Genomic DNA, 12,257 nt, shown 5'->3' with positions numbered 1-12,257 from the left:
ACAAGCCCACTACTTCTCATTTCTACCACCTTACCATCTACAGGTAGCTCTTCAGCTGCAGTCAGCTGCTCTGTGTGCTGCTTTAAGGAAATTTCTGTATTGAGTACACTGTGCTACACATCACCTACCTGAAATAAAGGTAACAACTCATTCCATACTAAACATATGCATTCTTTCTTTCTCTCACCAGAGATTTTTAGACATCCCAAATGGTTACATCCTCAGGGCAAGATGCAAAGCAGCTGCACAGCAGATACCCTGCCCAAAATTCTGATGGCACAGAGGCCATCAGAATTGATGAGCATTCTGATGTGCACAGAGGCACAGAGGAACAAGCAGCAAACCAAAGGGAAAAATAACAATTAACCCTTATACCTTAATTACTCCTTAACACTGTATGTTTTATAAGAAGTTTGTGATCTAATGTCAAACTCTAGCCATCTAATTATTTCACCACCCTGTATCTCACAACTTCTTAAATAATCTTAACAAGCAGGACATAGCTTCTAGAAAGGCATGTTCTACTTGTTCTGAAAGTGAAAGCAGTCACACTCATGTAACTTAGTGACCTAAGAAGCAAGGAGCAATCCCAGCTCAGGATAGCAAAGTACAGTCTAACATTGTAAGTTCTCTACTGAGGCTGTTCTGTAGAGCTACCCATACCTGTCATTCAAAAAATGGTAACAATTAATAGCATGCTGTATCATTAACAGAAAAAAAAAAGTCATAAACAAAGACAGTGTGGAATCTCAGCATTATTTGAAGGCAGAACTGAAGCACAAGAGCTGTCTGTTACAAGCACTACTGCAGGTAGCGTTCGAAGTTATTGAAATACCAACTGGAAACACCAGAGTCCGTTTGAACAATTTATTAGTATCCTCTTTTACAAGTTTTAGAAAAAGAATCCCAGGATTTTGCCTCCTGTGTGTTTTCGCCTAGCCTCCTCATGGTCCATGATGCCAGCTGAGGTTGTCAGTACTATGTACCTAGTGAGGAAGAACACATGTTCAGTTCATTGTCAGTTTTCTTCCGTGTTCATGCAGAGCTGATGGCACTTAATTTTTGTACAACAACAGAAAGATGTTTCTTTCAGAAAGGACATAACACAGACAGCATGCTATCAGAGAATGAAAAAGAAACTCCTCCCAGTTGTGAAGCACACAAAGTACATTTACAGGCTTTCCCCTCAGTTCTCCCCTCAGTTTCATCATACATTGCTAATGTAAAGTCAGTTCTGCTGTTGTAGTGGTAGGAAGTCTATAGACCAAGACTGCTTCTATTTCAAGTAGGGATCTTTCCTCAGAGCAGATCAGAGTTGCTATGGTGCCAGCTCTGAAGGCTTTGTCACTCAGTGCTTGGAACACTGCTCATGCTTCCAGACGAGTACCTGAACCTGGACTGACAACTGAAGCAGCTTTAGTGACTTCTTATGCCAGTATTTGGATTATCAGCATAGTTCACACAGCTTTGTGTCTGAAAACCTCTTGTCCCACTGCTCTATAAATACTCTTGAAAAATCTCAGTATGACAATACATACTAGCAAGGTAGATAGGTACAGCTTGACTACACAGCTTATCACTGGAGCTTTAAGAAAGGAAATGACAAGGAACTGTTAATCCTGCCTCCAACAGGCAGACTTGCTGAGCCACTGCAATTTATTATTCTCAATTTAGAGAATTTGGGGAAAGAAAAACGTATTGTAACATTTTCTATGTTTTGGATATTCAGAACTGAAGAGGCCAAGTCTTACGTTAATTAGTATTTAATCAACTTAAACACAATCACAAAAGTGCAACCTAATCCCATTCATCTCGTACTACTCCTTCATCTACTAATGGCCATTCATAAAAGTAAAATAATGAACAAAAATCCTCCAGACTAAGGAAACGGTGAAACAACAAAAAAGGTTCTTGCTTAGTAGCACTCCTTCAGAACTGGTTAACAAGCATTTATATGGAAGCTGAATTTTTACTCTTATCTGCTTCAGACTAATGAGAGATGAAAGGCATCAGGTGAATCTAATTCAGGCAGTATGAAAGTGTAGTTAAAAAAAGAAATCAGCTTATGTATGACAGATTTAACTCCTCTCCATACTTACCCAAACTGACGTGAAGGCAGCAGGTTGTTTTGCCATTTTTCCAAATCCTTCAGTTGCACATCAAATCTGGGACTGATTACGCCACACTATAAAACAGAATTCCATTACAAACCAGAGAACTGTATGAACTGGATCTGTACATTTGTCATTCCAGCTCTCTGAAAAAATTCAACTGCAATTAAAATGTACTCAGCAGCAAAAGACTAGAGAGTATCAAGCAGAATGTGCCACATTCCATAGTATAGAATGGCTTTCTCTCACAGAAGCCAAGGCTCTCACACAGTAATTCAGCTTTTATGTCTTTATCCTTGTCTCTTCCTCCTTGCCTAAGTGGAGAGAGATATACTGCTGTTGAGGCTACACTAATAATTTAATTGGTACAGCTGGGAGAGCACAAAAGCAAGCTATGAACTACTAAAGGTTAAGGAGTATCCTACATCATCCAAAACCTGACGTTAGAAGTAAACTGTCCTTGAGTAATCATTATAAAGAGTTAGCAAAAACACCTGTGATGTTAAACAAAGAGAAATCAACAGGCACAGAAGTTACCAGCACTTTCAAGTTAACCCTATTACTTATCAACCATAATCACTACCACCTCCTCTAGTGACCTCACCGGCTCCAACCACTCTGACATCCAAGAGCACAGCAGAGGACACCTGACTGCACTGACACCTTCCTGAACCAAGTAGCTTCCTTCCTTGTTGCAGCCACTGGGAGAAACATCACATCCAGTTAACTCTGCAACATCTGATACAGAATCATCCAGAAAGACCTCAAGAAACACCATACTCAAATATGACCTCTATTGCTCTTATTACAGACATACACCACTAGAAATTTGGGTTGTGTCAGAATTCCCTGCTACTACACTCAAACAATTCTCAGCTGCAACAGTTGCTCATCACAGAGACAGCCCCCAACATCTTTAGACCAATTAATATCTACATCTCTTTACTTGAAAACCACCTCTCATTTGAATGGCTTCATTGGAAACGATGACCATCCATGTTCAAGAAACATTTGGATGTTGTACTGAAGGACGTGGCTTAGTGGGAAATACTGGTGACAGTGGATGGTTGGACTGGATGATTTTGGAGGCCTTTTCCAACCTTGGTGATTCTATGACTCTGTGCATAGCAATTCATCACAGAAGTAGACAGCTCAATGTTTTAAGTCAAATGCATTTAAAAACTGCCCAAACTCAGCAATGATTCATACACCCCAGGAACTCAAAAAGCACTGATTATCACAACATTTTACTCTGCCTCAACCACAAGCAAAGCCAACCTTAGCAGCAGTAGAAATGCTCATTTCCTCACTATTTAGAGGTATTAAACATCAGCTGGAAAGCAAAGTCACTCTCTTGGGACAAAACTATTCTAGATAACAGAGAAACCACTGGGGAGGCAGAAAGCCCCTAATGAGAAATACACTTGAAAAGTGACTTCCAAAAATCTAGCTTATGTATTGCACATTTAATGGTAATTATGTCAATCACACTATTACAAATTTAGGAAACATAACATACAATAACTACTGATAATAGGCAGATTACTCTCACACAGACTAAATCCCAAGTTCTCACAAGTAATTATTTCAGAATTAGAGCAGACAAAAAGGCCTCATTTACACAGCTTTCTAGAGAACTGAATTCAGGAAAACAAATCCTACCTTGTTGAGTCTGCCTGTGAGATTGACAACAATCTTCCCAGCTCTGTGATCATCAATTATCTCAAATTCACCAATGTAACCTAGAAAAGATTAGAAAACAGACAAATCAAAACATGATACGCAGCTACAATACAGTTCACTTAACCAAGCTATCCAAAACAACTGCAAGCATCTTGATTTACTTAAGTCAAAAACCACCTGAAGAAAACATCACCCACAGGATTTCAGAAGTTTTCAGCAATTAAGACTAACTTCAGTGTACCAACTGGTATGATTCCACTATACTGAAGTACAGTTGCATTTAGCTACATTCTGTAAAGCTGGAACATATTTTAAACACTGAAGAATTACTGCCATGAGGATTTTTCTGGTTGGCTTTTGTTTCCAGAACTTGTTTCAGACCTGCAGAATGTTTTGGGTAGCTCCAATATTCAGAATGCACATAGAATACTACAATCAAAAACCATACACCGCTTCAGCCCTCCTCTCAGCAATTAACAGCACACTCATCTAAAAACATGACCCCACACATAACATCGATTCAGTAAGATGCTCCAACTTTACCCACAGATCTCCTTCACTAAAGTCAACTACACAGAAATTGTGAATGAAAGAAATATCAGTGCTGCGGTCCACACTCACCATGCTTCATCATCACAGTTAAAAACCGGACGATTACTTTGGAGCATGGCCTAATGAGAACCTGGCGTTTCCCACGTTTCTCTGCGTTGTTGATGCTTTTGAGAGCATCGGCCAGAACGTTCATGCGCACCATGGTGCCTGTGGGGAGGAGAAAGGCAGTTATACACATGCATCCATCACAGCCACACAGAGAGGCACTTCTGAAGCATGTTTTAGAGCTTAAGAACTAAGAAGTAGTAACAAGTTGCACTCAGCCTTAGCAAGTCACAACACATGCTCAGGTTTGTTCAAGAGAATTCAAATACTGTCAAACTTTGGAAATCACACACATCAGGCCTTCAACTTGGATTTTATTCACACACACATAAAGATTTTTAAAAAGTAGCATGTAAAAAGCAATATGCCATCAAGATGACACCCTTTCCAGGGGAATGGTTTAGACTGTAAAGTTCAATATTAACCCCATCCAAAAAAGCATGTCACACATGGTATTAAATAATCTAGATACCGCTTAGCTTCTCTACCTGCAAAAAGATAATAAAAATTGCCATTACGGGATGAAAGTAACACAGCACTCTTAAAGGGAGACCGTGCATCACCTCCTGCATCGCAGGGCTAAGGCCACGAGCACTCCGCGCACCACAAGGCAGGCCGTGCCCGGACCCCGCCGTTCCGCGTGCTGCCGGAGCCAGGCGGGCGCTGCTGCTGGCGGGGCCCGGAGCAGCCATCGCAGAGAGGCCCAGATCGTAGCGCACACGCCGGTTTCCGCCTCTAAGCCGGGAGCTCCCCGCCGCCCCACCGTCCGGCCCCGCACCCTTACAACCGGCCCGGGCCCGCCGCCGCCCTCAGTCCCCTTCCCTCCATCTCTCTGGGCTGGCAGGCGGTGCTCCCCCCCACCCGCCGCTTCGGAGGTTCTACAGAGCGCCGGGGACGACGCCGATGGCTCAAAGCTGGCCGGACCGCTCAGCCGCGGTCTCGTGCACCCGGCAAGGGGTGCGGAGGCGGCGGAGGAGCGAGGATGGGGCGGAGGCACGGCGGATGGCGACCGGGTCGAGGCGGCGAACCTACTCACCGGTGCGGCAAGATGGCGGAAAAGGAAGAGGCCGGGCGCCCGCGCGGGATTATGGGAAAGCCATGAACGCGGAGTGGCGCGCGCGCCGCCCGGCACGATCTCGCGAGACTCGACATCCTATCCGGAAGGCGCCGCGCGCCGAGGTCGGCCATCCCCATTGGTGAGAACGGCGCCACGCGCGCTCCTATAGCAACGCGGACGCTGCGCCGCGGTTCGCCGGGCTGCCCGCAGCCTCTGAGAGCTGCGATAACCGGCGGCGGGCGGCACCACGGCCCGGCAGGCTGCCAAGATCGCTGCTTACAGCGAGGGATGACAAACGCACGCCGTGCGGTACAGCCGCGCGACAAACGCTATTTCCAGTTCCATTTCTCCAGATCCACATCCATCACTTTCCAAACAGTCACAAAGAACGAGACTGAGAGAAGTTTCTCATGAGTCTATATTTACCTATTCAACACTTACAATACACTGAGGAGACTTCATCTTAAAACAGTAAACTTTTAAAATGCATTAACACAGGTTTTAGCTTTTCAAAGAAAAAGTTGTTTGTTTGTTTTTTAAAAAAAAGGAGGGGAGGAGATAGAAAAGCACAACACTCAGCCTTATTTACAATGGACAGACCGAGCATATCCAGAGTGATTTTGTACACAGACAACATTCACAAAACCAAACGTGCTACATGGCTCCATAACAGCAGTTTTTAGAACAATCAGCTGTAAGGTCACACACACACCTTAACTCGCTCTCTACAGTCTCAGTGCAACAAACTGAAGTTTGTACTACAGCTAAATAACTCTACCAGAAATCTATGTACTCCAGATCCCAGTTCAGCAGGCAGTCTGGCATATGCTGCCACAGAAAGCAAACATTCATTGAGACAACAGGACCACCTCCTGCCCCTCATGAGGGCAGGCACGCTCAAATACCATCACTTACTCAGTTTGTCTTCTTTCCACAAGACTCAGTAGTAAGAAGCTGCTCAGAAGTGCAAGATTTCAGAACGCCTTCGTACTTGCTGTAACCACAAACCATTAACTGGTGAAGCTAACAGGTATGGAAATGCTGTGATCAATTGCAGTAAGTTTTTGAGATAGGGTAGTTATGAGGCCTCTTAAATTGGTGAAGAATTTAAGCTCCACATGTCAAAGGTTAAGATCTTTCATATGAAATCAGATACAGAACCCTACAAGAGAGACAAACCCATAGCAGATGCTAGAGTGACATTTTCAATTCATTGGAGCCAATAAAAAAGGTAAGCCAGTGAGCAATACAACTTCTATTATCTTAATTATACATTAATTCACAAAACTGTTCCCAAGAAAACCTTCTACAAGAGCAAACAGCACTTAAGTCTTCACTCATTTTTCTTCTCCTTGTGCTTGAGCAGTTTGTTTATTTCCCTTTTTGCCATTCCAACATACTTTGTAATGATCCCATGCTGGTTCAGTCCAGGAAACAGCAGCAAGAAACTTACTGCAGAAATAAACAAAAAAAAAATTATTTACTAACGTTTTAACTTCTGTCTTCTGTCACCTGGCAATTCCTTGCCTCCCTTAAGCTCCACCAACAGTCTGAACGCACAAATAAGTGTTTCAGGTTAAAAACAAACACATCCCCACAAATAATCACATCTCACTTCCACCAGCCTCATACCATTTTAGACAGCTAACAAAGTTGGATGGTTTGCACACTATACACTCACCAATAAGATATGTCAGAAAGAGGTTGTGAACTTGCTGTCCAATCCAGGCAACCACAGCAAGAGAACAAAGCATGGTCATGAAGTACTGAAAAAAGAAAAGGGAACAGTTACCACTGACCTGATGGAAATTCTCATCCTTCCCCTCAGTATGGAGCAACATTTCAAAGTCTAAAACTACACTGAAGTCCACTGGCCTTTCCACATGCAATATCTATGCACAGGCTTGTTAGAACTGAGACTGCAGAGACTACATCTATACATTCTCAATTATTTATGCACCATTACTTTTATTACAGTATGGCAGCTGTAAACAGCCCTCACACTGTGCAATCCCCATATCCATACAGCTTGTGCTTCACGCAGCACCTGAAGCTTTCTGACCAGTGTAACTATTAATTAACATAATTAAGCTGAAACATTAAGGCCTACCTTTTTCAGATAGGTAGTACACTGAACACAAAAATCTTAGTGTGCTTTTTACAAGCTCTGTTGCAAAAAAATGACCCAAAGAAACACAGTTTATCTTAGTATCAGGGCTATGCTCATATTGAACAACACCATGAACTCCAGGTTGAGAATCTTGCCACTCAGGCAAGAGGTAAATGTAAGAGTAAGAGGTGGGGCTCACATTAAGTCACGGGCAGAACAGTCAGTTTGCACCCTGAAATACTCTATTCAGACATGTTCTCTGCTAAAATGCTTAAGATTGAACAAAGCAAAGAGATATTTTACAATGACAGAGAGAAGAACCCCTGGAACTCAATACCATTTTAGGCTTCTCTTCCTTCAGCGCGAAAAGACGTTTCCACCACCCAACAATTCGGCGACGAGATTTGACCAAATTGCTGCAAATCTCATGGAATCTTTGCTGCTGCTCTGTAGTCCTTTTAATAAAGAGAAGCAGGAATAAGAATTCATGTTCTCATCTGAAACTTAAGAACTCTCCTATACTATTTCCCAGCAGAAAAAAAAGCACCTATCTCGACTTGCTACACTCAGTTTTGTACCTGCTGTGAGCAATTGCTTGGGTTCTTCTGTTGGCACAGTGATAGACAAGAACTAGGTAGTTCAGAGCAGATACACCACAATTTATTTTTAATTCAAAATTCAGTTCAAAATAATAAGGTTCTCCTTCAGCTTACTGTTTTTATATAAGCCTTGTCCTTCTCTGAATACATTTCAATCACTTATGATCACATCGTACTCTTAAGATTCCTGTACATCACTCTACTTATATCACATTTACAAGTGCTATTCTAAACAAAGAACACAGTGCCTTTCAAACTTTGGTTGTTAAGTAGTTAAGTAACCAGTTTGCAGCATGAAATCCTTAACAGAACAAAGCATGCCCCTACTCCTTCAAAAATAAAATCTTACTTTGTTAGAAGTGAAGGAACAATAAAGATTATGTTGTAGTAGTTTTATTTCAGAAAAAGAAAAATGCAGGGCATTTTACAAGTGTCCAAAATTCATAAACCACAGAGATTGACAATGACAGTGACTGTATAGGAATCATTTAACACTTGCAATTCAGATATTCACTTGGGTAGAAATCAATTTCTTTACACTCGGGCTATTTTAATGTAAGGCCTTCCTCACTCACCATTTGTTGGAGCCAAAGATTCTGGGTGCAAGAGCAGGAACAAGATAATCAGCCAAACAGATGAACATAACAAAGCAGGAGACACCTGAGAGAACGGATGGATCCAAGTAGTAGATCATCCTGTGAAAACAACATTGAGATGGTTTATGGACACTCTGACTGCTAAATACTGCTGTCCAACACTCATTGCTTGCACCTACATCTATGTGGTAACTACGAGCCACGTGGACAATTACAGTGTTACACAGTCATGAACAGAAGCCTCAGCAAGTCCAAGTCTCCTGACTGTATCTGTAGTGAAGAGAAAGGCAACAGCCTCCCACCCTGCTGACTTACTCTGAGGTTATTCTCAGCCTTCAGCTCCCTTCTCCTCTTTCTCTAAGTTGTGTAAAACCAACCAAACTTGTCCCTAAAAACCACACCAAAGACAAAGAATATCTAGTAAGGAAAGCCTGCCCTACGGAACCTTGTTTTCCTTTTGGATCACAATGTGTGAGCTTCAGCAATAAGCCACAGAAGATGGCCAGATTTGATTAAGAAGCAGGATAGAAAGGATGAGGGCAGAACATGAACACACCAACGAAGGGCACAGAGTCGAACCCAGTGAAATCCTACAGCAATCAGGCCTGACAAACATCTGCAGAAAGCACTGCCCCCTCTGGCAGGATCTGAGCCGTGCTGTTACTTCCTGCTCCCAGTACTTCCAGGTTCTCCTTTTCAAAGTTTACATACGTTCAGAAACAGAACCTGAAGAGCCTTCTTAATAAAGAGGACTCTTAAAGCCATCTTAATAGTCCCAATGTGTTTAATAGCTTTGCTACCAGCCAGGAGAGCACAGAGCTACTTACAGGAAAGAAAATGAAACAACACTCATCAGCGCCGGAGGAAACCAGGCTCTCTCCCAGCGAAGAACTTTATCAGTCATCAAGATCACTTCTCCCCATCCTTGCAACTGCTCTTCCAAGCTAGCTGTTTCTGCAGCCTGAAAAAAAAAAAAAAAAAAAAAAGGAAGAAGGCATGATTTCTAACCAGAGGATCAGATCAGTTCCCACACAACAGCAGCTAAAAGAAGAGTCGCAAGGATCTCAGTCATAAATGAGAGTAATTATTAACGACAAATTTTCACTGCTATAACACTGTAGAAGAGGTACTTCAAAACAGTCCAGAACCTAATGAAGCAGTAGCACATCTCACCAGACCAAACAAATCTCCCTGCACACTTTACTGAGGTGTTTGTTTTGCCCCAGTCTTCCCTTTATGGTGCTCCCTTCCCCAGTTCAGCAGAAAGGCAAGTCTTTCAAAGGACAAGCCCTTCAAAGCTGCAGTTTTCCAGGCACGTGAGAGATATTTTCAGTATAGGTATTTCCAAAGATAACCTTGGAAAACAGACAAAAAGACACAGAACTGTAACATGGAAGTTACCAAACCGATCACACTGGAACACAAAGAAAAAGTTTTCCCACGAGTTGCCCAAAACAGAGCAGGCAGCCCTTACACTCCTAGTGCATCATTCCTCCATCCCTCCCCACACACCCTTTGTGAGGAGGCCCCATCTGCTCTGACAGCAGCTCCCTAAGCAGTTCACCTCAGGTGTTCTGCATTTAGCAGAGCTTAACAGTGAGCCCTAGGAAAACAGAGGGATCTCAGGTTAAAGCACTCTTGTAACCATGGATGGAACTGACATTCCCACACAGGTCACAGGTTAAAAGTCACCCAGCCCTGAACGTGTGCTGCACAAAGACAGAGTGGATTTAGAATAAGGACAGCTGAGTGCAGCTGCCATTGCAAAGCAGAGCTTACCTGGGATTCTATCAGAAATTATTGGAAAAGCTACAGTTCCACACCGAGCAAAATGGAAGGCTATCTGACAAACTGCTGAATGCCTTCCAGCTCATTACATACATTTTATGTTATAAACGCAAGTCCTCACATTAAAAAAAAAGAGAAAGCAGGTTCTCCACAGGATATTTTATAGCCAACTGTTCTGCTTTATTACTTCTGTCTGCATTTATCATTATGAGCAGGAGAAAGTGCAACGGGGAGCACGCAGGAATATAACAGCATTATTACCCACAGTCAGAACCAAGTGTCCGCAGCTGCTTTCCACTGGGACTGTGCTTCCACAGGCACAGACGACAGCTGAAGGGCAGCTTCTGCCAGCACCCGTCCTTCCTTCACTCCAGATCCCGCCCGCGCTGTGCTATCATCGCTCGTTTTTCCCCCCCCCTGAACAAACCGAGCTTCCATAAGCGCCGTTGTTCTGAGCACAGCTCCCATCCCCCAGAACACCGCATGCGCCGTTGAAAGGCAGCCCCAAGCGCTTCCTCCGCAGCACCCGGCCTTCCCTTCCAGCTCTCCGCGTTCCTCTCACCGCCTCCCAGACGATCAACAGCACCTCAGCACTTCCTCTCCTCAACTCTTCCCACCCGCCTCTCGGATGTCCCGCCCCGCTCAGCGTAACGCGGCTCCCCCGGCTGACGGCGTATTTAACGCCAGCCCCGCAGATCGCGTAGAACAGACGCGGCGATGAACTCCAGAGGCCGGCGAGAAGCGGAGTCCGACGCGGGCGGCTCCCGCGGCCAACCCCGCACAGCAGCCCGCCGCGCAGCCGGCCGGCCGCTCGCAGTGAAGGGGTGCGTACGGAGCCGATCGTCCGCGCCCAGACGGCCCGGCAGCGTGCGGCCCCAGCTCCCCGATACCGCCGGCTCCTCCTCGCCCACCCGCAGGCAGGGCCTCCGGGCACCCTGACCGACCCGAGAAGCCGCCGGCCCCGCCGCACTGACCAGCTGGTAGACGCTGTTGTTGTCGCCCTCCGCCATCTTGCTCGGCCTTCGCAGCACGGCCACGCCCGCCGCCGCCGCCACCGCCGTCCCTTGTACCTTCCGCAGCCCCTTTTCGGCGTTATGATAGGCTGACTCTAAAGCGACTCGAGCCAATCGCAGAGCTCTCGCCGCGCCCCCGCTGAAGCCGATTGGCTGATGGGATTCGAATGGAGGCAGCCAGCCAATCAGCGTGGGGTGCCCCCGCCTCCTCCCTCCCCACCGTCGCAATGCGACTGCGGCAGTAGCGGGCGTTGGGTGGGATGTTGTGAGCGCCGGGCTGGTTCTCGAGCACCCAGAACCGTCAGCGCTGGAGGGCGTGCTGTTGTTTGAAAAAGTCTGCCCCACATAACCCGAATACTGGGATCACTAGTAGGCAGGCAAGCATGAGGCCGTGTGTGCTGGAGAGGCGCGGCCCAGCCTGCTGTAATTGCTTCCAGAAGCCATCCCAGCTCCATCACAGTTTCTAGAACATAACTGCTCCAAAAGGAGAGCGAAGGGCTGTCGCTCGGGGCTCAAACTGCAGTGTTTTGGCATCCTTTCTTCCCGGCCCACAGAGGAGCAGGGCAGACACGGCGGTGCAGCGGGATGCGCTGGGTGGCGCTTCAGGGGCACAGCACAGCTGTACCGCAGCATTGGCTGCCCT

The 12,257-nt window shown here is 45.3% G+C and overlaps 2 protein-coding genes across 2 annotated transcripts; both read right to left on the bottom strand.

The window, feature by feature from the left end:
- Positions 1-853: 853 nt before the first annotated feature.
- RPS15A (ribosomal protein S15a) lies at positions 854-5,577 on the bottom strand. The gene is made up of 5 exons (XM_052680128.1): positions 5,488-5,577; positions 4,416-4,553; positions 3,774-3,853; positions 2,100-2,185; positions 854-986 (listed from the first exon to the last, which is right to left on the bottom strand). The coding sequence occupies exons 2-5, from the start codon at positions 4,546-4,548 to the stop codon at positions 893-895; spliced, it is 393 nt and encodes a 130-aa protein (XP_052536088.1). The 5' UTR covers positions 4,549-4,553; positions 5,488-5,577; the 3' UTR covers positions 854-892.
- Positions 5,578-5,908: 331 nt separating this feature from the next.
- ARL6IP1 (ADP ribosylation factor like GTPase 6 interacting protein 1) lies at positions 5,909-11,689 on the bottom strand. The gene is made up of 6 exons (XM_052680184.1): positions 11,576-11,689; positions 9,641-9,774; positions 8,793-8,912; positions 7,956-8,073; positions 7,190-7,274; positions 5,909-6,960 (listed from the first exon to the last, which is right to left on the bottom strand). Exons 1-6 carry the CDS (start codon positions 11,609-11,611, stop codon positions 6,842-6,844), a joined length of 612 nt encoding a protein of 203 aa, XP_052536144.1. The 5' UTR covers positions 11,612-11,689; the 3' UTR covers positions 5,909-6,841.
- Between the last annotated feature and the right edge of the window lie 568 nt (positions 11,690-12,257).

This window comes from Tympanuchus pallidicinctus, unplaced genomic scaffold (genome assembly GCF_026119805.1).
Source record: "Tympanuchus pallidicinctus isolate F22 unplaced genomic scaffold, pur_lepc_1.0 scaffold18, whole genome shotgun sequence".
Lineage (NCBI taxonomy): Eukaryota > Metazoa > Chordata > Aves > Galliformes > Phasianidae > Tympanuchus > Tympanuchus pallidicinctus.
Note: the sequence above shows the minus strand (reverse complement) of the source record. Positions and strands in the feature narration are given on the sequence as shown.